Here is a 25,264-nt window from a genome sequence, read left to right as displayed (position 1 = left end):
AATGTCTTACTACCGTTTGCACTTGACTATTAAGATTGTCTTTCTTCATCCATTTAACCCCTTGCCGTTCCAATGTATGGTTGACAAAATAAGCAATAAACACCTTTGTGCCGTTTTAATACCATGTCGTTATTTAAAGGGACCCCCCCCCCCCACCAATTTCAAGAAGCCCATAGCGTTTGTCATATCCATGTCATTTAGGCGGCTGTTCCATTGTTGGATATACTGGAAATCAGCAATTAGCATTTCTCAGCAGCGCCAGTGAAGGTCAAGGTCAATGGAGGCCAAAACCACATCACTGAGAAGAAACAGAAAGACAAAACATTTAAGCGTCCCTGATGATTGATTAGTGTTTACTAACAATAACATCTTCCTCCAGGAGTGGCAGAGAGAGATTGTGTAGGCAGGTTGGTCTTGTCTCAAAAATAGTTTATTAACATTGTTCCTGATCACTTAACATCAAAACATTCACTACAACATCGTTTTTGTTTTACAAAGCATTATTACAATAAGCTTTCATATAAATCTGGATCTGTCAAATACCTCCAGAGAGGGAGAGAGGTTACACAACACTGAGCAGAAGCTGTTCCCAAAGTAGGTGTCTTGTTTTCTTTTCTTTTTAAGTTTGTTCGCATACTGTAGTGTATAAACCCATGGTTTAATCATGCAGCGGTATACATGCTCTTTAGTGATATGTTCTACAGTCAACGCTCCGTCGCTCTGAGGGATATGCGCTCCATGGTTACGCGGTTTGTGCTTTCAAGCTGCGGAGGCTAGTTAACTCGTAGGCCTTACTGTACGGTCGAATGCCTTCCTCTAGGTTCTCTAGTGTTCCTTGGCGTTGAACGCGGTGTGACCCTGAAGTACAGACCCCGCGGCTCATCACCGATATGGATGGTTAGTTTGTTTTTGCTTCAGTGTCCCGCTTGTTGACATTAATCCACGGTTTCTAACGTAGCGTCCACCATACAAAGTTCAGATGAGGTAAATGGGAGTATCTGGCGCTTGTTGCTTTGCCCCCAAAACTTTTTAAATCATGATTCCATATAAAAATCTCAACCGCGCCCAGATTTATCACACCACCTTTCTGAATCTTTAAAACACAAATCTCCGACTGGAATAATTCTCTGGTTAAAACCACATTATCAGCTGACCAGTAGAGGGCATAAAGTTGCATTACAAAATGGCATTACTACATACTGTACAATGTAAAAGGAAGTACATAGAACCAAGTCAATATGCCAACAGAGCCGGCCGGAACTGGCATTCCTTTTGTCGGTGACGGAATATGAGGAGGTTGCATGCAACACTTAAGAATAGCCGTTTTGACAAGACATCTCAGAACTCCCACTCGTTTAGTTTTTTGGACTGACCATGGACACACAGGTTAGATGAGCAACAGAGATAGAGAGAGAAAGAGACAGAGAAAAGTAATGATGTGAAGAGAACACCGAACAGTGGCAGACAGTCACTGCCACTGGGCCTTTCAAGCATCGGAAGGCGAACGGGTGGGGGAGGGGCTTTAGTTTAGATTCTCCAGCACGTTTCCTAAAAAGCTACTGCGATACTAAGTAAGGTATCAACCCTGCTCAAAAGAACTACAATCCAGGATGATGTCAGCACTACAAACTCAAAGGTTTTATGTTGAGCGGAAAAGATCAAAATGAAGGACAAAATAATTGTACGGCTACGACGAAGTAACCTAATCCATAACAAGCCACATACCATTCACCTTACAGTCGCAACCCATTGCTCCATGTCTGGCAGCAAGACGAGAGATGGAAAACTTCAAAGGAGGAATCGTCTGGCTGCTGCTGCCAGATGGACCCCTGTGGTACCAAGTAAAAGGGTAAAGGTTTTTATATCCTGCCAATGTTCACTGTGTGTGTGTGTGTGTGGGGGGGTGGGGGGGCTTCAGTCAGTGATAAGACCAGATCGTGGCCCAAATTGTTTTGTTTTTCCCCCAATGAATACACTTCAAAACTGAGACAAACGTGACAGAAAAGTCAGCCTTGATCATGTCATCGTCTGGTTGTCATAAAGCAACCAGTAACGTCTACTCTGTGTGGGGACGTCTGAAGGCACGCAGGTTGCCAAGGAGAAAAAAGGCACTGGGGAGAAAGGGAGTTTAAAAAAGAGAGAAAAAAACACTCCTCACAAACATGTCCAGAAAACATGTCTAGAATGCAGTCAGACTGGAAATGTATATTCCCACCAGCTAGCTAGCTCGTCTAACCAGACAGGCTTTTCTGAGACTGGGCTGACCTGTCCAACCTACTGGCTCCCAACACACACACACACACACACACACACACACTCATTTTACCAGAGGATGAAGTAAACTCGCTCGGCCACAATAACAAACAAGGGAGGTTTCAGCATGGGCCTCCCGTGACACGATGGGACTGTTTTCAGCCCCGTCATCGTCTCCATTGTGCATAGTTCAGTCATAATGGCTTATGTCTCAACAGGGCCAGTCCTGATCAGCCCTCCACCTGGATCCACTGCACATTTAGGACCGTTGTGAAGGTTTTTGTACGTCCAAACCATCAGGTGGTACATGGAAAGGGGGCAGAGTGCTCCTCCTTAGCTACACTGAGATTACACTACTGAGCAGGAGCCGGCTATAGCAAACGTGTCTTAATGCGGGTGGACCGAGCGTTTGATGCTGTAATGGGGACTCGGGATGCTTACCGACCAAAATAAGACGAGATGAGCACATCAACGCCTTGGTTATGGCTATACGATCAGGTTGCAACAGCAACAAGTAAGATTAGCTACAGTACAATGGAGAAGCTTGTGGCTTTCTGTTAGCAGTCTTTACAAACATGAGCAGTAGATGATGGTGTGTGTGTGTGGACTGTAGACAGATCATAAATGTAAAAGAAAACATAAAAGGCACCGTCACAAAAAAAAAATAAGTATATATATCTCCACCTCAGCATGGAACTAATTACAAAGGGAACCGTTTGGACGGGACCTTCCTCAAAACAAGATAGTCAATAGAAGCTAAACGGGCATTGTCGGGGTGGGCCCACGAAGAACTATATTATATTGCATACAAATATGTGCATTCATCATTTACTCCTCAAATGACAAATAAAAGAGATACAAGTAGGAAAAAAAAAATACACGGAAAGACTGTGCCATGGAAACAAACAAACAAAACAAAAATCCAACCAGCAGCTCAAAACCTCCACTTCCGACTGGTGTTATATGACAGACAAAGTCCTTTTCCTGTTTCAGGTATGTGTGTCGGCACCGTCTTCCATTCATCCGCCTGCCTTGTTGCATGAAATGTGACATACAGTACAAAGATGCCATTTGGTAAAAAGGTCAGTCCTTCTCGCGTCGGTTTCTCTGTTGGTCAGTTGACTTTGTGCTGGCAGGCGACAGCCAGTGGCCCGGGCTGTCTTACAACACCCGGCAACCGCTCCTCTTCTTGCGCTTGCGGACCTGCAGTGCCGCCCTAGTGGCCATCTCGAACACCTCCCGCACGCCGTCCTTGGTCTTGGCGGAGCACTCCATGTATCCGAAGGCACTGATCCGGTTGGCCATGTCTCTGCCCTCCTCCGGCTTCACTGGCTCCTACACAACACACACACAGTTACATTATACAACAACAACCAAAACAATGTGGCGATTATTTGTTAAGATGTCATCATTGGAATGAAATTAATAATGGTCTGGATGTTAATTAAATTCCCCATGTCTCTGTAAAACATGTACATATTTGTTCACCTTCTGTTTTTAGTGTGGATCCTAAAAAGGCAGGCACCAGGTATCAAAAGCACAATCTGGATTTGACCTCCGACCTCACAAAAGGCTCTGCGGCCTCTTAAACAAAACAAATACCGTTTGGCTTCGACACGTCGGGGGAACAATGTTCGTTTGAACATGTGAACCCGAAAAACACTTCAAACTGATGACTTTGGGCTCCTCTTTGTCAAATGGTTCCTGCTCTGATGAGAAAGAAAAGAGCTGACGGCGGGCTCTGAAAGAGTCGGAGGGGCTTTTGTCAACATTATTCCTATTATGAGCAGCAGGAGAACGAGCGATAACGGCAACGCTCCGCCCCATCTACGAGAGAGACAGGCGGCCAGGTGGGGTTTCCTTACTTACTGTGACGACTAATCACGTCACAACCATTACAGGATGCTGCCGACCGCAAGCTCGCTCCAGGGAGGCCACTACGTGACTTTTAGAGCCAGAAGACATTTATTTTATTTATTCATTTGTTTATTTATTTAGACGGGACAGAGCATATTAACACATTCACGGCCATTGCAATTCCCCATCTAGCTGTAGCTGGGCCAGCTTTCCATTACACACTTTCACTGTGCGTCACGTTGTTTGTAGAGCTAAATCTATATTTTATATTATAGCTATGGATACAATATCATGGTCATTTGACAGTAAGAACCTTCCGTTCAAGATGCAAAAAAGATAATTTTTCCATCCATACGTTCCCGTTTTAAACAGTGGTGAATATGAGTGTTATTTGGGAATGATCGGGGCTAATTCCTGTGAGGCTATAAGCCGCAACGTGTATTATACCAAATCCATTGGCGTTTTGTCCCTACACACACACACTACAATAAAAAAATCGGGCGGCTAGGTGGTGTAGTGGGCAAGTCGCTCGCCACCAACGCTGGAGACGCTGGGTTCGAGCCCAGCTCTCGGCGTTGCTATCAGCTTGGCTGGTCGTTCATACTAGCGAGGGTAGGATCTGGAGAAAGGTAGTGTGACCTTCCACACGTTACACTCCCGGTGAGAATCTGTGCTACCAGGCTGGCTGCACATGTGTCGGAGGAAAGCATGCGACAGTCTCCGGCCTCCCGGACCAACAGTGGGGGGGGGGGGGGGGGGGGGGTGCGCAACAACCAGGAAGGGGGTTGGGAATTGGCATAACGACTAACAGTGGGGGGCACATGCGAGCATTGACCAGGACAGGGGAGGGAGAATTGGCACGAGAGGAAATTGAGATGAGAGAAAAATCACAGAAAAAGGAGGAGAAAAAGTGTGTCATGCATAATGCATATGATAGGTATTATGTTTCATCATGAATGCATGAAAGGGGGGGGGGGGTCGTTTCTGATTAATTGATTGTCAATAACGGCATTCGTTATTACCACAACATACGCTGATCAGGGGGATGGCTATTAAATCCTTGCACGATCAAGCTGAAATTTGGGGGAATCCCTCGCGTGACTCCCAATTATAGCCTACCCTAATATTCGGCGCACCCGCCGCTTATGCCTCTAGTAGTTGCCCTAGTGCTGATTCCTCTATCAGGCTTCCTTTCAATGAATTCCCTCAGATGGGGCGGGCACAGACCATGTAGGGTCTTGTATATAACAATAGCCTGTTTAAAAACTAAAATTGGCTAAACAAAAAAAAAATAACCTCTGAATAATGTGACAGTGGTGATATGAGTGAGGTTTCTTATCGAACACCTTAAGTGCACTCTTGTATAGCTGTTCTATGGGTTTGAGAATCGTCACACCTGTGCAAGACCAGTTTGTGAAGCAGTACTCAATGTGTGATAGAAAAATGCAGTGAAGATAGGATCTAGCAGCACTGACTGTCAGGAAGGGTGTAATATGTTTAGTTTTGAAGGTTGAATTCGATTGTGTTTGTAACTTTCTTCACATGTTTTTTGAAGGTTAAGGTTGAGTCTAGCATGACCCAGAGGAACTTGAACTCTGACACAAGTTCAAGTTCCTCCCCGCCCAGAAACACATTTGAGGACTCTAACACAACTGATCTTTTTGAAAAAGCCATGCAGACTGTCTTTTTTGCATTCAAGAGCAGACATGAGTATGAGCCAGTCCTGAACACTGTTCAAGACAGAAGTTAAGACTGTTGATACCTCTGCATAGCTTTTGCCATGGGTAAATATAACAGCATCATCTGCATACATCTGGACATGTACACTGTTACACACATCAGGTATCTATATAAACAGCGAGAACAGAATTGGTCCTAGTATTGATCCCTGGGGGACACCAACCAAGCAAGTGTGGTAAGGAGACTTGATACCATTAACACTTACACACTGTTCCCTGTTGAATAAATATGAGCTAAACCACTGGATAGCCTCTGGGGCTTTTTTGAAGTCCAGAAACCCTGCCATTGCGCAGGGGGCTTTGTCCAAAGCACACTTCACCCTTTCAGTGAAAAGGCAGTTTGCCGGACTCAGTGGAGTGGAAGGCCCAGAACCCAAACTGCATAGGATGTAGTGTGGTGTGACCTTTGTCTAGATGTTTAATAATAGACTTCACAATCCACTTTTCAGCAATTTCTTAGATCACTGGCTTATGGGTCTATAATTTGATATGTCCGTTTTGGCGCCAGATTTGAAGGTGTCATTACTGCAACCTTCCACTGAGATGGGACAGTACATTGTCTAATGGACAAATTAACCAGGTGTGTAATAGGTGTCACGAGGGAGTCAACATTTGTTTTTAGAAAGTTTGTATCAAGCCCATGAGCATCCTTGGCCTTATTAGCGTACAAAAAGAAAAAAAAAGATAATGCCCACCTCTTGGTTGTTAACGAAATGATGGTTGTCCAAAGCAGACATAATCGGAATCATTATTAATAATAATAATAATAATATCCAATTTGTAGGGGCGCTTTATATTTGTGGAACCAATCTCAAGGCTCTACAGTGGAGAGGAACATAAAAACTAGTAAAAAATAAGGGCTAAAACTAGTAAAAAAGAACAAAATAAGAATGGCTAAAACTAGTAAAAGAGTAAAAAGAACAAAATAAGAAGGGCTAAAACTAGTAAAAGAACAAAATATGTGGGGCTAAAACTAGATACAAATCAACAAAAGGCTCGTATAAAGATAGTCTGTGGTGCTCTCAGATTAATGAATCAGAATTGGTTATTTGATTACAGTAAATAATAATAAAAACATCTTTGCCTACTCGAGAGTTGGGCACCTGTGGGCGGCTAAGTGGCACAGTGGGCTAGGCGCTCGCCACTAACGCAGGATATGCTGGGTTCGAGCCCAGCTCTCGGCGTTGCTTCCGGCTTGGCTGGTCGTTCATACTAATACAATTGGCAGTATTAGGGGGTGGGAAAGCCGGTGGGTGGGGATCGGACGTTATGGACAGCGACTCCTACAGGTCGGTTGGTGCGCCTGTACAGCAGAATCAGGAAGTATCGGGGGCAGCGTGAGCCTCCCACGTGTTACTCCTCGCCACTGAGAGATCGCGCTGTACAGGTGAAAAGATGCGACGGCTGCCTCCTCGTGTACCGGAGGGGACACGTGATGCAAGGCTTTGTCCACATTGCAGCCGACCAGTGGGAGGCATGGTCTAGCAACGTTCGAGACAGGGGAGGGAAGAATTGGATAATACGAAATTGGGATGAGAGAAAAAATAGAAAATGGGGAGAAAAAAGTAGATTAAAAAAAGAGAGTATATTATATATTCTTAAAAAAAAATGTATCCTCTCTTCCTCCGATTCTTCTGTTTTCTCCCCGTCCCAATTTTGTCGTTGTGCCAATTCCCCCCCTCCCCTACCTGGTTGTTGTGCGCATGTTCTCCTACTGGTCGGTACAAGGGAACCCTGAAGTCATCTGCACGCTTCCTCTGACACGCGCGGACAGCCAGTGACTCTTTTTTCACCTGGCAGCGAGGACTCTCATTGGTGAAGTGTAACGCGTGGGAGGTCACGCTGCCTTCATCAAGTCCTGCCTCCGCTGAGCAAGCGCCCAGACCTGACCTGTAGGCGTCGCTGTCCACAACGCCAGATTCCCACCCATGACTTGCCCTCCCCCTAACCCAGCCAAACGGGTTAGTATAGCAATCAGCCCAAGCCCCAAGCAATGCTGACTCCGGGGGTCGAGACCGCAGCCTCTTGCATTGGTGACGAGCGCAATCTCCGCTACGCCACCTGACCGCCTCACCTATATATTCTGTGCAGAAGTAGGCTACGTCGACTAGGTTTCACTTACTAATTATAATTTTTTTTACACGCGATAGATACTAATGAACTAATGAATTGAGTTTTAATGTGCATTGTGAAACAAATTTCTAATTTCTGGGGCACAGAAGCTAAAAGCAGACTTTAGATAATTCAGTGCAAACTCTAGGAACCTTAAGTGTAAGTCGATCACCAGAGAGAGTATGAGAGTGTCCAGAGCTCCAATTCAGCAGCCAACAGCAGACCAACAATGGCCTCATACAGAACATATCCTACTGTACCTGCTTCATCTTGGCCAGCTCTCTGCGCGTGAGCTCGTCGTTCCGTAAGTCTTTCTTGTTCCCCACCAGGATGATCGGGACGTTGGGACAGAAGTGTTTCACTTCAGGCGTCCACTTCTCTGGGATGTTTTCTGTCCGGGGGAAAAGGAGGAGGAAATGCACTGAAATACTAGAGTGGACTGAAAAAATTAACCGCGAAACCGCACCCCACATATCTAACTATCCGTTTTTGGCTGTGGCCGGTTGTTGAACGGGTACATTTTGGTTAACGTTACACTTGCTTGTAGGGCTGCGCGATTAATGAGTTTCAATTTCAATTGTGATTTTGACTCCCTGTGATCGTGAAGACAAAATCGAGATTCAACTATTATTGTGCCTAATGCCACGTTGCTCTCATTTTGTCTTGTGTTGTAAACGCGGAACACTCTTCCTTTACAACGGGAGCCACAGCGTGTTTAGAGTCATTTTGAAAAACGTCTTGGTAGAAGATGACAGAAAGGCGGCCTTTGGTCGAGAAGAAGGGTAAAACAAATCCAGTCGTTGTCATAATGATGTTATCAACTCAATGAGTGATTGTGTTTAATAATCGTAATTTCAAATCAAAATTATCGTGATTATTGTTTTTACCATAATTGAGCAGCCCTACTTACTTGCTAACACCAGCAGCCTATATATGATCCCAACCGTGCAAGTTCTTATGCTAGCGCAAGATGGTAGAAGTATGTACATGAGTGAGTGAGTCCATGAGTGAGTGAGTGACCACAGGTCCTCCGTGAGTGAGTAACCACAATTTGCCATGCGTAGCCGACGGCGGTAGTCCTGTACGCCGTGGGAAAAAAGGGAATGAGTTTGAGGTGGGGTGCTCAGAATTTTTTTGTGGTTCATTGCAGTGCCTGAGACAGATATTTTTAGCCACTGTACACAAATTATATTTCCCACCAAATCAAATCCAGATTTAATTTATTTAAAATGTTTCAATGTGGATTCTTGTGGATGTAAAATAAGTAGGGTTGTCAGTTTATCGCGTTAATTAGATTTATTAATTACACAGCAAATTATCGCGTTGTGAAAATTAACTCAAAATGTATAATATATATTAAAAAAAGATAATAAAAAAAAAACTTTTGTATCTCATTCATTCCATAAGAACGTAGAATACACATTTACAGACTTTTTTTTAATATGGTCCATTTGCATGTTCTTGGTATCTGATTCTAGGGACATCTATGGATCTCAGGGAATGTATTCCCAGTGTCAGAAATACTGTGTCCGTTACTAGGCTTGAGTAAATTGTAATGAACCAAATGAGAATATCAATTTTTATTTTTATCTTTGACTGAATAACACCATGCTAAAATTTACCAGACCTGAAAAATCTAAGCAAATTAATTAATGGAAGATGATTAAACAGAAGGTTTTGTAGATACAGTACTGAATTCTGCCATCCGGACACATGCTATTTGAAATATGATTATAGAATATAGAATATCAGGCATAAAATGGTTATGCGATTAAAATGTGATTAATTAGATACATTTTTTTAATCGCCTGACAGCACTAAAAATAAGCTTTTTGAAAATGTCTTAACCCACTGTAAACTGGAATAGAGGTCCGTTTCAGTCTTGTTTACAAATATTACCAATGTAAACAAACCTTTTACAGCCACAGAATACATGCAATACAATAACAAGTGCATATGAACCTGCTGTCGAGTGCTAGCCTTGTATCTAAGCACAGTCAATCAACTAGAGAATGATAATATATCACCATTCCCATTCCTGGTGGTGGACCCATTTGTTAATGTTTGGATCACTGACTGGGCCTTTAAAGCATTCAGCATTCAACAACCTGCTCAGTGGTTATGGACTGTGCTCGGATTCTTTATAAAAACAAAGATTATTTTTAAGTCGACTGTCAATGATGGAATTTTGTCCCTCGTGGTGACCCTTACCTAAACTGTCGGGGTTGTCGATGGAGAAGCACATGAGGATGACATCTGTGTCAGGGTAGGAGAGAGGCCTCAACCTGTCATAGTCCTCCTGGCCCGCGGTATCCCACAGTGCCAACTCCACCTGGGGGACGGCAGCGAGGAAGAGACGAAGAACATGTTGAACAATCTCACCTAGGAGATGAAACTTGTGAGAACTGAAAGTTCCAACTTAATTCAATTAAGTTGGTATTCATTCATTACGCAGGTACTCAAATCTCAATTCAGTATTTGGATGCTTTTTTTTTTTTTTTATAATTAATGCGAGAGCAAGCGGAACTCTTCTTATGGTTACTGTTCCCTGGGGGACAGGTTAGACTGCAGGCTCAGCCACGGTAAAACTTGTTAACAGTTTAGCTGCTAACTTCTAAACGCTGGCAAATAGACGGTATGTTCCTACCCGCAAGCATACTCGAGTAAAGAGTCGGATTTGATTGTTGAGAACACAAACTAGGCAGCGACGATGGAATGTTTATTTTGAGAAGAGAACTTAAACCAACATTGCTGCTACTGACAGAGATGAAGAAACAACATGCACAGGACGAGTGCAGCCCAGTGAACCACAACTTGTTTGTCGTAGCCAAACCCACACTGTCCTGGCAAAGGCCTACATCCCTACAGCGAGATCAGTCACTTCAGAGAGTTTATTCTGCATAAGGTGTGGTAGGACGCGCACGTGTCTCCTCCCTGCTCATGACAGGCATGCTCTTATCTTCAGAAGAAAAGTTAACCATAGGATATATTTTGAACTACAATAACAAACAACCATGCTTAACTCATTGGCCGCCAATCACGAGTATACTGCTTATTGGCCGCCAACGCTTGACCGCCAATAACAAGTACCGTAATTCCTCTAATAGTAACCCCGGCTTGTATTTGTTTCAACTGTAGCGGGTACCAGGCTTGTATTAGGAGGAGGCCTGTATAAGAGGGAGGCCTATATTTCAAATTTTCAAACGGATCATAATGAATAAATCAACATTTTGTGTCAGTTTGAACCCAGTAAAATGTACTGGGTTCATTTATTGAAACCAAGTACTGTATGAAATAGTAAACAGTGCAATTACAGGTGGTCACTGGTCATTTCAACGTTTTCAAAGTGAAATCAAGTAACTAGCTCAGTATGCAGCTCAGTATATTAGTAACCCGGCTTGTATTAGGAGGCCGGCTTATAATTGCTTAGCTCAAGAGCGCACCCGGCCATTAATAGAGACCCGGCTTGTATTTGAGACCCGGTTACTATTAGAGGAATTACGGTATACTCGTTATTAGATCGTTTGATCTTTTTTGAGCTCTCTGAATCACTGGCACAGCTACATACGTTGGAATTGCAATGCCGATCGAATCTCACCAGATGGCAGTATCATCTACCTTTTGAACCCAGATAGAAAGGGATCAGGACAGACAATGAATTAACTGGACTATCAAGACTCGCTCTGAAGGGGAGGAGCTCTTGCAAAGCAATCGCAAGCAGATATGCTCGCCTCAAAACCTATACTGTCCTGGGGCGGTTAGGTGGTCGAGCGGAGATTGCGTTCGTCACCAGCCCCGGAGCTGTGAGCTTGGTTCGCCTGTTCGAATCCAGCTCACAGCTCCGGGGTTGTCACCAGCTTGGCTGGCCGTCTGCACTGATACAATTGGCTGTATCAGAGGGTGGGAGAAGCTGGCGGGGTGGGTCCGGGTCGTTGTAAACAGCGACTCCTACAGTTCGGTCGGGGCGCCTGCTAAGCGCGGATTGGACGTGAGGGGGATAGTGTGGTCCTCCCACACGCTACGCCCTCTCAATGAGAATCCGCGCTGCCAGGTGAAAAGAAGCGGTGATTGGCTGGACGTGTGTCGGAGGAAGCACGTGGTAGCCTCCACTCTCCCAAAATGATCTGACTGTGGGGGGTAAAGCGCAGCGACCAGGAAGGGACTGGGAATTGGCATACGACTAACATTGGGATGGGAGAAAATCGGAGGAAAATGAGGAAAAAAAAACCTATACTGTCCCGTAAACACGTGTAATTACATATAAAACGAGTAATCGCGATCGCCGATCATTGGAATTATTATTTTTGGATTACCTTCTGGCTAAGGTCCCCCTATGTCTATTTTACCGAACCTGAAACATGTTTCTGTAATGATCACAGTTTCTTACTTTGCCGGGCGGACATAAACCAAGCGTTTTGTAACGATTGCATTTTCGGGGCAAGACTACCTCCCCCCCCCCCCCCCCCCCCATTGATAATTTTGTGAAGGCACATGTGTATATGCCGGTATATACACCTTTGATTTGGGAGTATTTGGGGTTTCATGGGATCAACCAGAACGGTTTGGGCTTATTGCATAGAACGTGTTTTATCTCGCGATCTATGGGAAAAGACTGAATTATCTAGGAAATGGGCGATGTTTAGCGTGTAATAAACTACAAACTACAGTGTGTAGAAACAAACGATTTTTTCCATGTTGGACTACAAGTAGTGTCTGCCAAATGAGCCACACCATTGTCTCCACAGCTATAATACAGAACACACACAGCTCTGCAAACATCGTGAAACACCGCGAAAGTGACCATTTTAATCTGGCCTGGAGCGGCAGAGATACGGAAAGCATATGGTGATGAATGAGTTAAGGATCCCCTCCACACCTGTTTTAATGTTGTATATTGAATAATTAGTTTGGTGTAGTTTTTCCACCGAAATGTTCCAATAAACTACTGAAAATGGCTCGGCAGCATCCCTACACCTTTGCCCTCATTGAGAATGCAAGGATCTAAGAACACCCCACCCCCTCCCCCCCCCCAGCCGGTTAACTCTCTCTTTTTCCACCTAAACGGTTCGGAAAAAACGTGTTTCACCAAAACACAACACTTCTTAGCTACACAATCTTCTTATAACTAAGAGATTAGTTGATTCACTTTATTTAATTTTTTATTTAATTTTTAATTTTTTATAGTTTCAAGTCAGCAGTTAGCATTTCCTGGATGACCGTGTGGCCAGCTGGGCAATAGCAACCATGATAGGTTTGCAGGATTAGTTGCGTCACACAGGCGGCTCAGATTTTAAGGTAATACAGAGAAGCTCCCCCCATTCAGTGGAACAATGCACTCTGGTGACATGTTCTGGACAAATAACAATCTGTATAGTAATAATAATACATCCATTTTATATAGCTCTTTTCCAGGTGCTCAAAGACGCTTTACATGGGTAGAAGAGACAAAACTATGGCAAAACAAAAACAGAAAAAGATACATGACAAAATAAAATAAGACAGACAGAATTAGAGGTCAAAAGCAAGATTGAAAAGGTGGGTTTTGAGGGCTGATTTAAAAGATGTCAGGGTGTTTAGTCAAAGCCATGCCTCCAAGAGGAGTTAACTGTGGAGAAAAGTGGAGGGGACCTTTAACATTGTGGTTAATTATTGTCTTTACCTGTGTATTCAAAGTCTGTAAAATTTTATTCGGGCCAGCCCTATTCATGTCACAATGGCTACTGGCCATCGAAAGTTATAGAGTGGTAAAACACACTCCTATGCAGAGCTATAAGCCTGTACGTCAAAACGACATCCAACTCTGTGGCGGCAGAATTGTAAGATAGAATTCGGAGAAAACATTCCAAAAGCACACATTTAAAAACCTGTGTGTATAAATAATAGGATTGCAAAATGTCAGGAATATTCAAAGGTGGATACTTTCCATGGGAATTAACAGCAATAAAATTTAAATATGAAGGTTATCTTCACAGGCTGTATTACCATGTCATATGCAGATAGAACTGAACCATAAGCACTAAGTGGACATAATTGCAAGCCCTTGTAATAGACATTTAAAAATTACAATGCTGAACTAATGGGACAAAAACAATGCTGATAGCACATAATCTAACGTATACCAAACCAGTTTTCCACGCATTAATTTAGTCCAACAGTAATTAGCGAGTTAATGAGTTTGAATAATGTCCTCCACTGATGATATCGGAGGATATGGAATCCTTTTGTTGCATTAATTACAGCTCAATGAAGTGATGGAGATGGAAAAACACACCTGTTGCTACTTTTTCATCTACATCCTTTCATACAACACAAGGATTCAGTGGCCTCCGATGACACTGGAAAACATACTCACAAACTGTGAATGTGTGCAAAGGGGTTTTGAGTTTCGCAATATGTGTGAGATTATGTGCAAAATAAATCAGCATTGTTGGTGAATTAATTGTAGGTCTAACTTTATTGTGGGCTCAATAGCATTTCACTTTACCCATAAAATAAGTTGAGGGAAATATTTGTATTGGAATTGTGCAAAATTTCGAAATATTCAGGAGTTCAACTTGCCATAGAACATTTCCAGAAAGTTTCCACCCCTTTGCAACCCTAATAAATAACAAAACATAATCCACCAAGGGATCACTCTTTTTCGAACCCTTGGAAAACAAAGGTGTTCTTATATTACAGAGCATGTTGACGTCATCAGATTAATATCCTACATTAGGTCAAAGTATTATTCCCATGTGGTAAGTGCGGGAGGTGCCTGTTTGGAACACGACTACCATTGCCCTGAGGTAAACATGTTCTAAGTAACACGCTAGAGGCACATTTTACTGTAGACATCATTACACCGTGGTACCACTTCTGCAGAGACTTTCCATATGTTTCCCTGAAGGACGATGAAATTAAATATCAGTCTAGTGAAACAAAGAAGCTAAACAAAGCCCTGCATACCAAAAATTGACGTATTCATTCCTGGAGAAAGGCTAAATGGTAACATGTGAATCAGTCTGTGCTTGATTCTACATTCCGGAAAACATTATCTCTGGGCAAGTAAAGTGATATCAGCACGAGTTTTCTTCACACGCTTCCGGGAGATTAGAAAAATGTGAAAGGTGCATCACGAAAAACAAGCTATGATAGCCACACACCACGTCAATCACGACAAGTATCTCACGTATCTGGTTTGTGGGAGCACGTGAAATTGTAAGTGTGTACAAAAGCAGAACTGAAAAACTAAAATCCATATCCTCTCTCCCCCATCTCCCCTTGGCCAAAGCCAAGCTCTGAAAACAATCACCATTTTTCTTTCATGTTGTCAGCGCTCCAGAGAGGAGCATGAGCGCTGCTCTTATCCAATCACACCAACCATTAATTAGATTAGGCAAACCGGCTGATTAGGGAGCATCAAGCCAGATACCTTCTGTCCCCGAGGGAGCAGTGTTGGCAACGCTTCAGTCCTCTTAAGACTCAATAGACGGACTCACACGCTCCAACAAACGACTCCTCCGAAAGTTATAGGAATCACGTTTAACCTTTACATGAACGACAATAAGACGACAATGCATCTATGTATGCGTGTCCACAGAGCACAAAAACAGCATCCAGTGGTCCCAAAATAGAGGCTTGCAAAGGGAGGCGGTACTCTACTCTTGGCATGAGAGCACTCAAACTCCCTCCGGACCAACTGGAAGCTACAGACTTTTGGGAGGAAAAAGGCATAAAAAAAGAAGCTATTTTTAGAAACAGCTCGGCCAACTGAAGGTGAGAGAGCAAAAAAAAATCAGATTCACTGGGCCGTGTGCAGAGAACACAAATCTAATACAGCTGGCTTTGTAATGGGGTAATTATGAGAGAGAGCTAGAAGGGGGCCTTGTTGAGGGAGGCGATACTAACTATCTCGATCCAAGCCTGGCTCCAGAAATGGATCAAGTTTGCATTTCCTCCTGTCCAAAACACAACAGTTTTAAACCCTTCCTCAGACCCCCTCGGCCAACTCCAGAACAGGAAATGAGGAGTTTATCGAGCAGGAGGAGAAACCTTAGGGGAGGCTGTGTGTGTGTGTGTGGGGGGGGGGTGCCAGTAGAAACCCCTGTTCCCAATCTGAACAGGATGCCGGAAGTAGAGTCATTTCCTGTTTTGCCCAGCGGCAATCCTGCAACGGTGGTCAATACAGGAGAACAAAGCCCTTTGACATAACAGCCCATCTGCCGTGTGGACAGTGCTGGTCAACTCCCAGTGACTCAAGAGCCTAGGCAGACCTCACATATACACACACACGTCCTGTGGGATGCTTCAAAGAGACAGAGATCTTTTCAACAACAGCAGTGGTCAGCTGCAGTTCAAGGTTTATTTCGTAAGCCCGTTCAGGGTTTTTTGGCAGCTTTGTTTGGTGATTAATTTGATTGGTGTGAAGAAACAGTTGGCAGTCGCAAACAACAGAGGACAGAGTTTCTATTGCTCTGGAGACGGTAACATCACTCTCGGGAGGCAAACGTTATCTTCCTGCGAGGCGTACAAACCTGTTTTCCGTCAACCTCGATGTCGGCGATGTAGTTCTCAAACACTGTAGGCACGTAGACCTCAGGGAACTGGTCTTTACTGAAGACGATGAGAAGACAGGTTTTACCACAAGCTCCATCCCCCACGATCACCAGTTTCTTCCGAATGGCTGCCATCTCTGTGAGGGAGAGGGGGGGGGTCGCGGGGGGGAGAGAGAGAGAGATTTTACGCAGAAACAACAAGATGATGATGATTCAAAACACATTCCAAGCTCAAAATAGCCTAAGATTAATAAGTCCGTAAAACATTTCCTGAACCAAAAACGTCAACAAATAAAAGAAACTCACCCTCAGTGATTTTAAGTGGAATCTTTTTGAGACAGGTTCATGAGGATTCAATTTGTTCCTGTGTGTGCACCTTGCCAATTGATTACAAGCTCAGAAATCACCGGCACAACTAGTGGGCAGATAATATAATATTTCTTGCTCATGATTAGGGTTACCTTTCCTTTGTAATATTTTGCCAGGCATGCAGCAGGCTAAATCAACTAGCTAACCCAAGAACATCGTATTACATTCTGGCACCATCTTGCTAGTACATTCTGGCACCATCTTGTTTTTCCATAGTCGTACACATTTCAGACGCTGACTTGTAAAGACATCAGAAACCGAAGATGAATGTGCAGAGGAACACGATTATGATGTGAATATGCAGAGATATTCCTAGACGTGCCCAGTCACAGAGATCGGCAAACTAAGCCCCCTCCCTCACATAACGTCACAAGGGCGGTGGCAGACCTCGAATCCCAGATGCCCATTCTAGATTACACAGCTGCACATCGAGAGGATGAGGGTTAGAAAGACAGAAAGGGTTGCGTTGGTGGTGGGGGGTTAACTTAAGACGCTCTAGAACACAGAGGAATGTGCCACCGGGCCTTTCTTTCCAACTCCGCCCGCCCGCTTGTTTCCCTCTCCTCTGCAACAGGCGGAAAGGAAACACGTCCGGGAAATCGGAGCACTTGGGTGGTTTCCCAAAGTAGTAACCGTTAAGACAAAACAATATTCCGCTCCACCTTTTAGGACACACCCCTCACGTCTTTTTCTCTCTATGCTATTCTGATGGAACAACAGCAGACACAAAAGTAGTAAAGTACCAAATGACACAGTCCGTCCGCATTATAACAACTAAGTGAGTCACCATCAAAATTAAAAGCACCAAAAAGTAACGCTGCACTTTTGCAGATAATTGTTCACGACGAGTTTGACAACTAGGCCACAGGCCTGGAGAGTTGAAACATCACGGACCTCCTGTGCACGTATTCGGATTTATTAAATGCGAAGGCTCAAGGCTGTATATGAACTGAAGCGCCAAGCCAATTTCCATTTCACAGAGCCCTGGAGGAGCCTGCCTCCTGCCTGTACCCAGTGCTCAGGCAGGGTGGAGAAGGGGATGACATGGCACTGGGCCCTGATGGATGAGCCGGAGCCCTGTGAGCTGCCCGTGTGCATAGTCATCTGGCTCCCCACCTCATCCACTTTCTGCCAGACAGTCTTGACAGCAATCCCCTTCACCGAGGCACTCACTTATCAGAGGGAATTCATCATTCTGTGCAGTGTGCTCCTGGGCAAAGCGTCCCGAGCTGCGTCTGTCTTTCCCTCCCCATCTGCTTGGATGCAATAGAAGTGCTTTGTCGTTTGTTTTACACAGAAAGCACACTGAATTCAACACAAACTAGAAAACAGACCACCGTGTGACGTGACCCTAGTTATACACAGACTGAACGAGACTGCAAGCATAGAATGTTAAATTAGTAGCATAACACGACATACTGTAAGTAATAACAAACATTAGTGTAATTACATTTCCCTGTGCCAGCACATAGAGCATCGCTTAGCTGAATAATGTGAAACAGTAGCCTGTGCTTTCTAGACATGGTAAAGTGGACAAGAGTCAGGCTGGGATGGGATCATGAGTCTGAAGCCAAATAAGTGGGAGACATCAGCACCAAGGCCCCAGAGGCTCGCCCTGTGAAACAAAACAATCGACTTCCTGTTCTAAGGAGCCTGGGAGGAGTTTTGGGCTCCAGCCCTGTTTGGACAGGCCTCGCATTGCCTGGCTCCCAAAGGCTATGCACACGCACACACTCAAGACACATGTGCACTTACTCTCTCATCCGTGCACACATGCACACACACTATGCATTACACACACAATGCTCCTCTCTTTGCACTGCGCAATGATAACATACTTGACCTTGGTGGCCAGTAATATCTGAGGCCTGTTAGGGAACATCTCAACACACTGGCAAAAGGAAATGATGCGTGCGTTTGTACCACAAGTCAAATCGTTTTTTTCTTCTTTTAATTCAGATGTTCATTCATATGTTACACGTCAGTCCAGGGACCTGCATACACCTTATTGTGGTACTTCACTTAGGCAGTTCTCAGTGAGGTATAGAGGGTCCAATCTTTGGAATGCAGCTGATCCTATGCTGAGGAAATCTCCATTTCTGCTTATTTTTAAAGCAAACTACAAAAATGCTCATATCCAAAAGTAGTAGATAGATAAATAGGTCATACATGTAGGTATGCATTTGGTTATGTGGGTGGGTAGGTTTGTAGGCAGGTGGGTGGGTGGTTATGTATTATGTACGCAGTATACGCATGTATGTACTGTGTGTATACATGTTTGTATTAACACGTATCTTTTGAATGTATTCTGGTATTTTATAACATGTATATTTTTGTATTTTTGTATGTTTGATTTTACAAAACAGGGGAAGTTCTCGATAAGCCTCTAGGCTTCTAACTTATCCTTCACAATATAGTTATAACTTATTATGTTTTTTTTTTTTTACTTTTGTCTAACTGTGTTAATAAATAAATACAAAATACAAAAAAGTCAGTCACAAACCATGCACAGCTTGAATAGTTACGGGAAGTATTATAAAAGCAAACAGCTGATACCCTGATGATGAGTCAAACTTTAGAGACGATTAATACCGACTGTTTTGGGAAGTCGCCCCCCACTCCTTTTCACCACATATCCATTGTCTTAGGTCATTCTGTTCTTACCAAACATAGCAATGGGTCACCGTTTTATCAACAACAGACATCAACTGACCACCTTTTGACCTCCACACTTTGCTGTATGAAAGCAAAATGTGCTGCCACATGATAAGTGTACCTTGTGGAACTAGGACAAAAACAGGAATTACCAGGAAAAAAACTCACCGGCCATAGACCTAGCATGTGTGAGTGTGTAATCTGTACCATAACACTGAGCTCTATCCACCTGTGCAGAAAGATATAGTGTGTGTGTGGAGTATAATATCAAAAAGTCTCCATTCATATCAGTGTTGATTGAGGACCAACCTTAACAGAGGGAGAGTGGGAAATCAGCAAACGGTGGTGTGAGTTCAGGTTCAAACCAGATGACGCACCGATAACACTCTTTCCACTGCCGATACCGATTCTGACCAGAGCACCGATCCAATCCGTCGCTTTTAAATTGAACCTTTATTATTCCCCTTGGGGAAATTAGTTCTCTGCATTTTGACCCATCCTAACTGTGTAGAAGCAGTGGGCAGTGGCCAAGGTACTGCTCACGGTGGGTTTTGGTAATGGTGGGAAACCTAGCGTGGACAGGCTTACTTGAATTGAATGTCTTACCGAACAGTATAGACTCAGACATTTCACGTTTTCGCTCCATTAGAGAGAGATCTTAACAGTTAAAAATGCAGCAAATCAAGTCACTTTGTTTCTTGGTGTGGGATTCTTAGTATTGGGGAAGTTATCCGGTAGCAATGCTCTTATTTTAGCCTGGTGTCTGTATCTGTGCTTTCCTAGTTGAAAAAGGCAAAGAAAAGAACTGGGACTAGACCTGAGCTGCCTGGGTAATGAGGCAGCAGCTATTCTCTGCATGCATTCAGCTTTTCACTGCTGAAATCAAGTTCAGCGGCTGAGGGAACTGTCGGAAAACTGCCAATATTTTACAATACATTAACCACTGTAACAGTCCCATTATTTCTGTTCGTCAGTTGAAAAGTTAAAATAACATCCTCAAGGGCTCAAGAATATGGCGAAAACAACTGTACTTAAGAAATATAAAAATCTATGGGTCATTATTCGACAATAGATGAAATTCAGACGGCTCTTTTTTCTAGCCTTGAAATATACCAATATCTGGTGTCACCATAGCAACGCAATATTGTGGGAGAAACTATTGTGATACATACATGTATACATTACACACACACACCCACACCCTAATCATGACCAGTATGCCTAATCCTAACTCGTACCCTAAAATAGCCCTTTGTCCTTATAGAGTGTGGCCAATGGACAGAACAATTCATGTTTTCCTTCCACGTAGTGACACGTGGTTCCCATAAGGATAAGGAAACAAGCACACACACACACACACACAGTAGTACAAGGATTTCCTCTTTTTCTAACGTAGCAGTATTTGCATAAAGAATGAATGCAGTGAGGAACAGTTCTGGCGAATCTAGCGTTGGATTGCCAACAGAAACGTTTCTTAACGACAAGACCCATACTTCCATGGCATAAAGGGAAGCTTATACACTCACACGCTGCGCTGGAAAGCTACGTCAAACCTTGTTAATAATAAGGTGTCCACTGTCCAGAAACCATTTCCGACGGTGAAGAAAAGCCATTAGAATGCATGAGAAGGCCAAAGCAACAGAGCTTCCTAACCCTAACCTTCTCCTCCAGGCAGCCTCCTCGGGGGTTAATGAGCACACCGACTCTCCAGCTCACAGGTCTGCTGGGGCTTATGGGCCAACGGGAGTTATGCAACCAGATGAAGGCCACTTACCAGAGGAGAGTGACCCCTGGCCTGTGGAGGACGGCTATCTCACGAGTCTCCAAATCTAGATGGACTATTATCAACAAGCCATGCAAGATAGTGCAGATGGATGGATAGTACTGCAGATAGTGGGTGTGTGTTCAAAGAGAAGCTCCTTCAAAAGATAATATACGCTTCTTTTGTTCTGCGGTAAAAAGTTAAAAACAGAGAGGTCCCTCAAACAAGCAAAGGGCAATACTGGAGAATAATCCAAATATTATTGCTTCTCTCTCTCCCGAGACACCGTTGTGACATCCTTCCGTGTTGTGCTCCGCTCTCAGAAGCTCAGGGGTAGCAGGAAGGCGTACAGTATAACAATGTTGAGAAGTTGTTTACAGAGTTATTATTGTTTACTATTGAGCTCAATTATGGAGCTTAGTCTCACCTCAGCCCTAGAGAATCCTTTCACAATTGACTGCAACAAAAAAAAGAGAAACGGGCTGGGTTTTCAACCAGTCTCCGCAATAATATTTGCCCCAGAAATGTAATTATGTATTATCATTATTATATAAATAATGGACCTCTGTGGTACAACACAAAACCCAACATAGATTACTAGAGAATAAAAACAACCTGGAATGTATTAATTGGCCAGACTGTGAAGATCTTGTGGGGTAAAAAAAATTAAAAGGTCTGTAGAAACCAAAGCATTAGATAATAGATATGAGGGCTGGAGGGCTCCTGGGTGGGGGTGGGTGATCCTATCTGAGAAATGGGTCAAAGTTCACATGCTGGCAGAAGCTATGGTTGAGTCAGAGCAGAGCCTGTGAATCAGGTTGTCTCTCCACCTCCATAATACCTGACCCTCGGCATAGAACAAGTTAGCAAAGTTATCTAATGATGAAGCAACTAGTATCGGTATAAACAGCGCTTTGGGAATAAGCTATACAGTGTATTGTCCAACGTAAAACAGAGTAAAGCGAGGATAAAGACAATCACCCACATTCTTTGCGCTAATGTTACTTACAAACATCACTTTCAGTAAGTCACGGGACTCATGGTAAGTGGATACATTCTCATGGTAATAGGATGCTATGACCATGCTATGATTGGGGGACCCTGATGGAAACAGGGGGACCCTGATGGAAACAAGACAAACGTCTTTCTCAGGTCTGCATCCCCTTAACAATTGTATGTATTGAGCCGTACTGTATTGTACCCATTCTGCAATCTGTTAAATAAAGTTTTCATTCATTCATTCACACCAGGGTCACAGAATGACTGGGCCCATCAAGGGGAATCCCAGTACTGGTGCTAGTCTGATCATCTTCATATACCATTGCCATTCACTTCCCATTTTAAATGGAACGGGGAAAGTTGTCCACATTCATGTATGCAAGTGGCCTACATTTAGAATACAGCCAAACGTAGACACAGACTTGTGGATGATCATGCTGTTAAAGCCTATTGAGAGAAATTAGGGCATGGTAGAGTCCGTCCACTGGCCCCAACCCAATACACTGTGACCCTGAAAGGCTTGCCAAAGACTGGCCCGTCTCTCAGATAGATATGAAGGCTGAGGGGGTACTAAAGGCTTGCCAAAGACTGGCCCATCTCTCAGATAGATATGAAGGCTGAGGGGGTAGTAAAGGCTTGCCAAAGACTGGCCTGGCTCTCAGATAGATATGAAGGCTGAGGGGGTACTAAAGGCTTGCCAAAGACTGGCCTGTCTCTCAGATAGATATGAAGGCTGAGGGGGTACTAAAGGCTTGCCAAAGACTGGCCCATCTCTCAGATAGATATGAAGGTTGAGGGGGTACTAAAGGATTGCCAAAGACTGGCCTGTCTCTCAGATAGATATGAAGGCTGAGGGGGTACTAAAGGCTTGCCAAAGACTGGCCCGTCTATCAGATATTATATGATGGTTGAGGGGGTAGTACTACAGTGTATCAGTTTGAGAGAACAGAAACTTCATGACTCACACACTCACTTTTGCTTAACGACCAAGGCAAAGCAGCCAAACAGGGCTGACTGGCTGACAGCTTCAGATTTCTGGACCCCTTGTTCTCTAGATTAGAAGGCACTCGCACTTTAGCTACATTCCTTTCTAAATAACATAAACAGATACCAGTAGAGCTGTAAGAAAGTATGTGTTATTATAGCCAAATATTAAGTGGACATGTGTTATTTGATTTCTTCGTATTTTTTTCGTTTTACATATGCCTATTATCTACAGATCTACTAACTTCAGGCATAGAACTTACCCGATTTAATTATTTAATATTCACTCTGATTATGTGCTAAGTTATTAGGCAACAGAGACAATAATTAATAATGCCATTTCGTAGCTACAACGCCTTATTTCTGAAGCATGGGGAATCATATGGAAATTAAGTCGTCAGAGATTTGATATGAGGAGTTGCTCTACCTAATGAGGTCACACCAGTTGAACAGGCTGTGTTTGATTGATTGATTGAAAACTTTATTAACAGATTGCAGAATGGGTACAATACAGTACAGCTCAAAACACACAATTGTTAAGGGGATGCAGACCAGAGAAAGACTTTCGTCTTGTTTACATCAGGGTCCCCCATTTTCAATTCATCAGGACATATATGACATACTACATGACATACAGATAGACAGTACTGCTACTGCTACAGTTCATCACAGGATCCCTCTGCTGCCTTGACTTCCAAACTAGCAACAATGTATCAACAGTTGCATGGCAATCACACACACTGAAAACCGCAAAAACAGTGAAGCAACATCGACACATAGGGAAAAATGTTTTAGCAGTACACAAGCCACCACCTAGTTCTTTCACCGAAGTAAGTAGGATTAGAATTAGACTATTGTATCTAATGTCAAAAGGGGGATGTTTGGTAACGTAGCGGCGTACACATATCTGAATAATCAATGCGCACTCCTTACTTACCTTTTGTCAGCCAAGTTATTCGATGTTATAGATTTTAGTTCCCACTTGGTTTTCCTCTTGATCGTGACACAGACACACACACACTCACTTGCTGCAGTATTCGGTAATTCTACAGAGAGGGTGCTAAGAAACGGGGCAGGCAAACAGAGGATCCTCCCACCGAGAGAGAGAGCTGGCTGCAGCCGTTGGAATCATAGATATCTATAGAACACTAGATAGCTTAAGGCGGAGTCACCAGCGTCACTGATACTGCATACTTATAAATAAAAAAAAATTAAAGATTTTTTTTTTTTTTTAACAAACCACTTGAATCATAGCCACGTTAATAATGCTTGTAATAAACCAAACCGTTTGTAAATCCGTCAATATTTCAGCGAGTTATGACTAGTATTTTTGTCTGTGCAGCTCACTCACTCTCACTCAAGGCTGACTCTCCCAAGATGGCGGCGGTTCAGTGATGTCGCTCTCCATTGGCCGGCAGCGCGGGCAAGCTATCTAGTGTTCTATATATATCTATGGTTGGAATCACCCAGGTCCCCTCCCTCCCTCCCTCCCTTCCACGGTCAAAGATGACATCATCCTGACTGTCTACAAGTAGACTCTTGCAACAAGGAATGGGCGTGGATCGCTTCTGCAAGAATGCATTTTAATTGTTAATTTGGCCGGTTATTATCCTGTAACTATTATGTAAGGCGTAAAGGTATTTTAGACGTGTATTGTAAGTAACCGTTTCCCACCCCTTTTAATTAGAAAGCAATACCAAAATATAGTCATGCTTGCATAGCCTATGTCATTTGACATGTACATACGTTCTAGCATTAGTATAACTCACTCTTCGATAGAATGGGGGGGGGGGGGGGGGGGGGGGGTCCAAATGTAATTCCTCTAATTCCTGGAAAGAATAATAAGCAAAGGCCACATAAGCCTACAGTATTAGTCAACATTTAAGCCTAAATGGATCAAACTTTTCTTAATCCTCTTGTTTGAAACACTTAATCCATATAAATGTAACTACTGTGCACATTTCTACCATGTAGGAAAAGGTGTAGTTCTTAAGTTGGCT

The 25,264-nt window shown here is 43.5% G+C and overlaps 1 protein-coding gene across 1 annotated transcript; it reads right to left on the bottom strand.

The window, feature by feature from the left end:
* Positions 1-408: 408 nt before the first annotated feature.
* Positions 409-24,335, bottom strand: LOC311231176 (rho-related GTP-binding protein RhoA-D). Its single transcript, XM_084317694.1, has 5 exons — positions 24,202-24,335; positions 16,475-16,632; positions 10,173-10,293; positions 8,222-8,352; positions 409-3,588 (listed from the first exon to the last, which is right to left on the bottom strand). The coding sequence occupies exons 2-5, from the start codon at positions 16,628-16,630 to the stop codon at positions 3,415-3,417; spliced, it is 582 nt and encodes a 193-aa protein (XP_084173820.1). The 5' UTR covers positions 16,631-16,632; positions 24,202-24,335; the 3' UTR covers positions 409-3,414.
* Positions 24,336-25,264: the final 929 nt, after the last annotated feature.

The sequence above is a fragment of the Notolepis coatsorum genome, assembly GCF_963971535.1.
Source record: "Notolepis coatsorum genome assembly, chromosome: 6".
Classification (NCBI taxonomy): Eukaryota; Metazoa; Chordata; class Actinopteri; order Aulopiformes; family Paralepididae; genus Notolepis; species Notolepis coatsorum.
The sequence above is the reverse complement of the archived record's forward strand: the minus strand, read 5'-3'. Positions and strand labels throughout refer to the sequence as shown.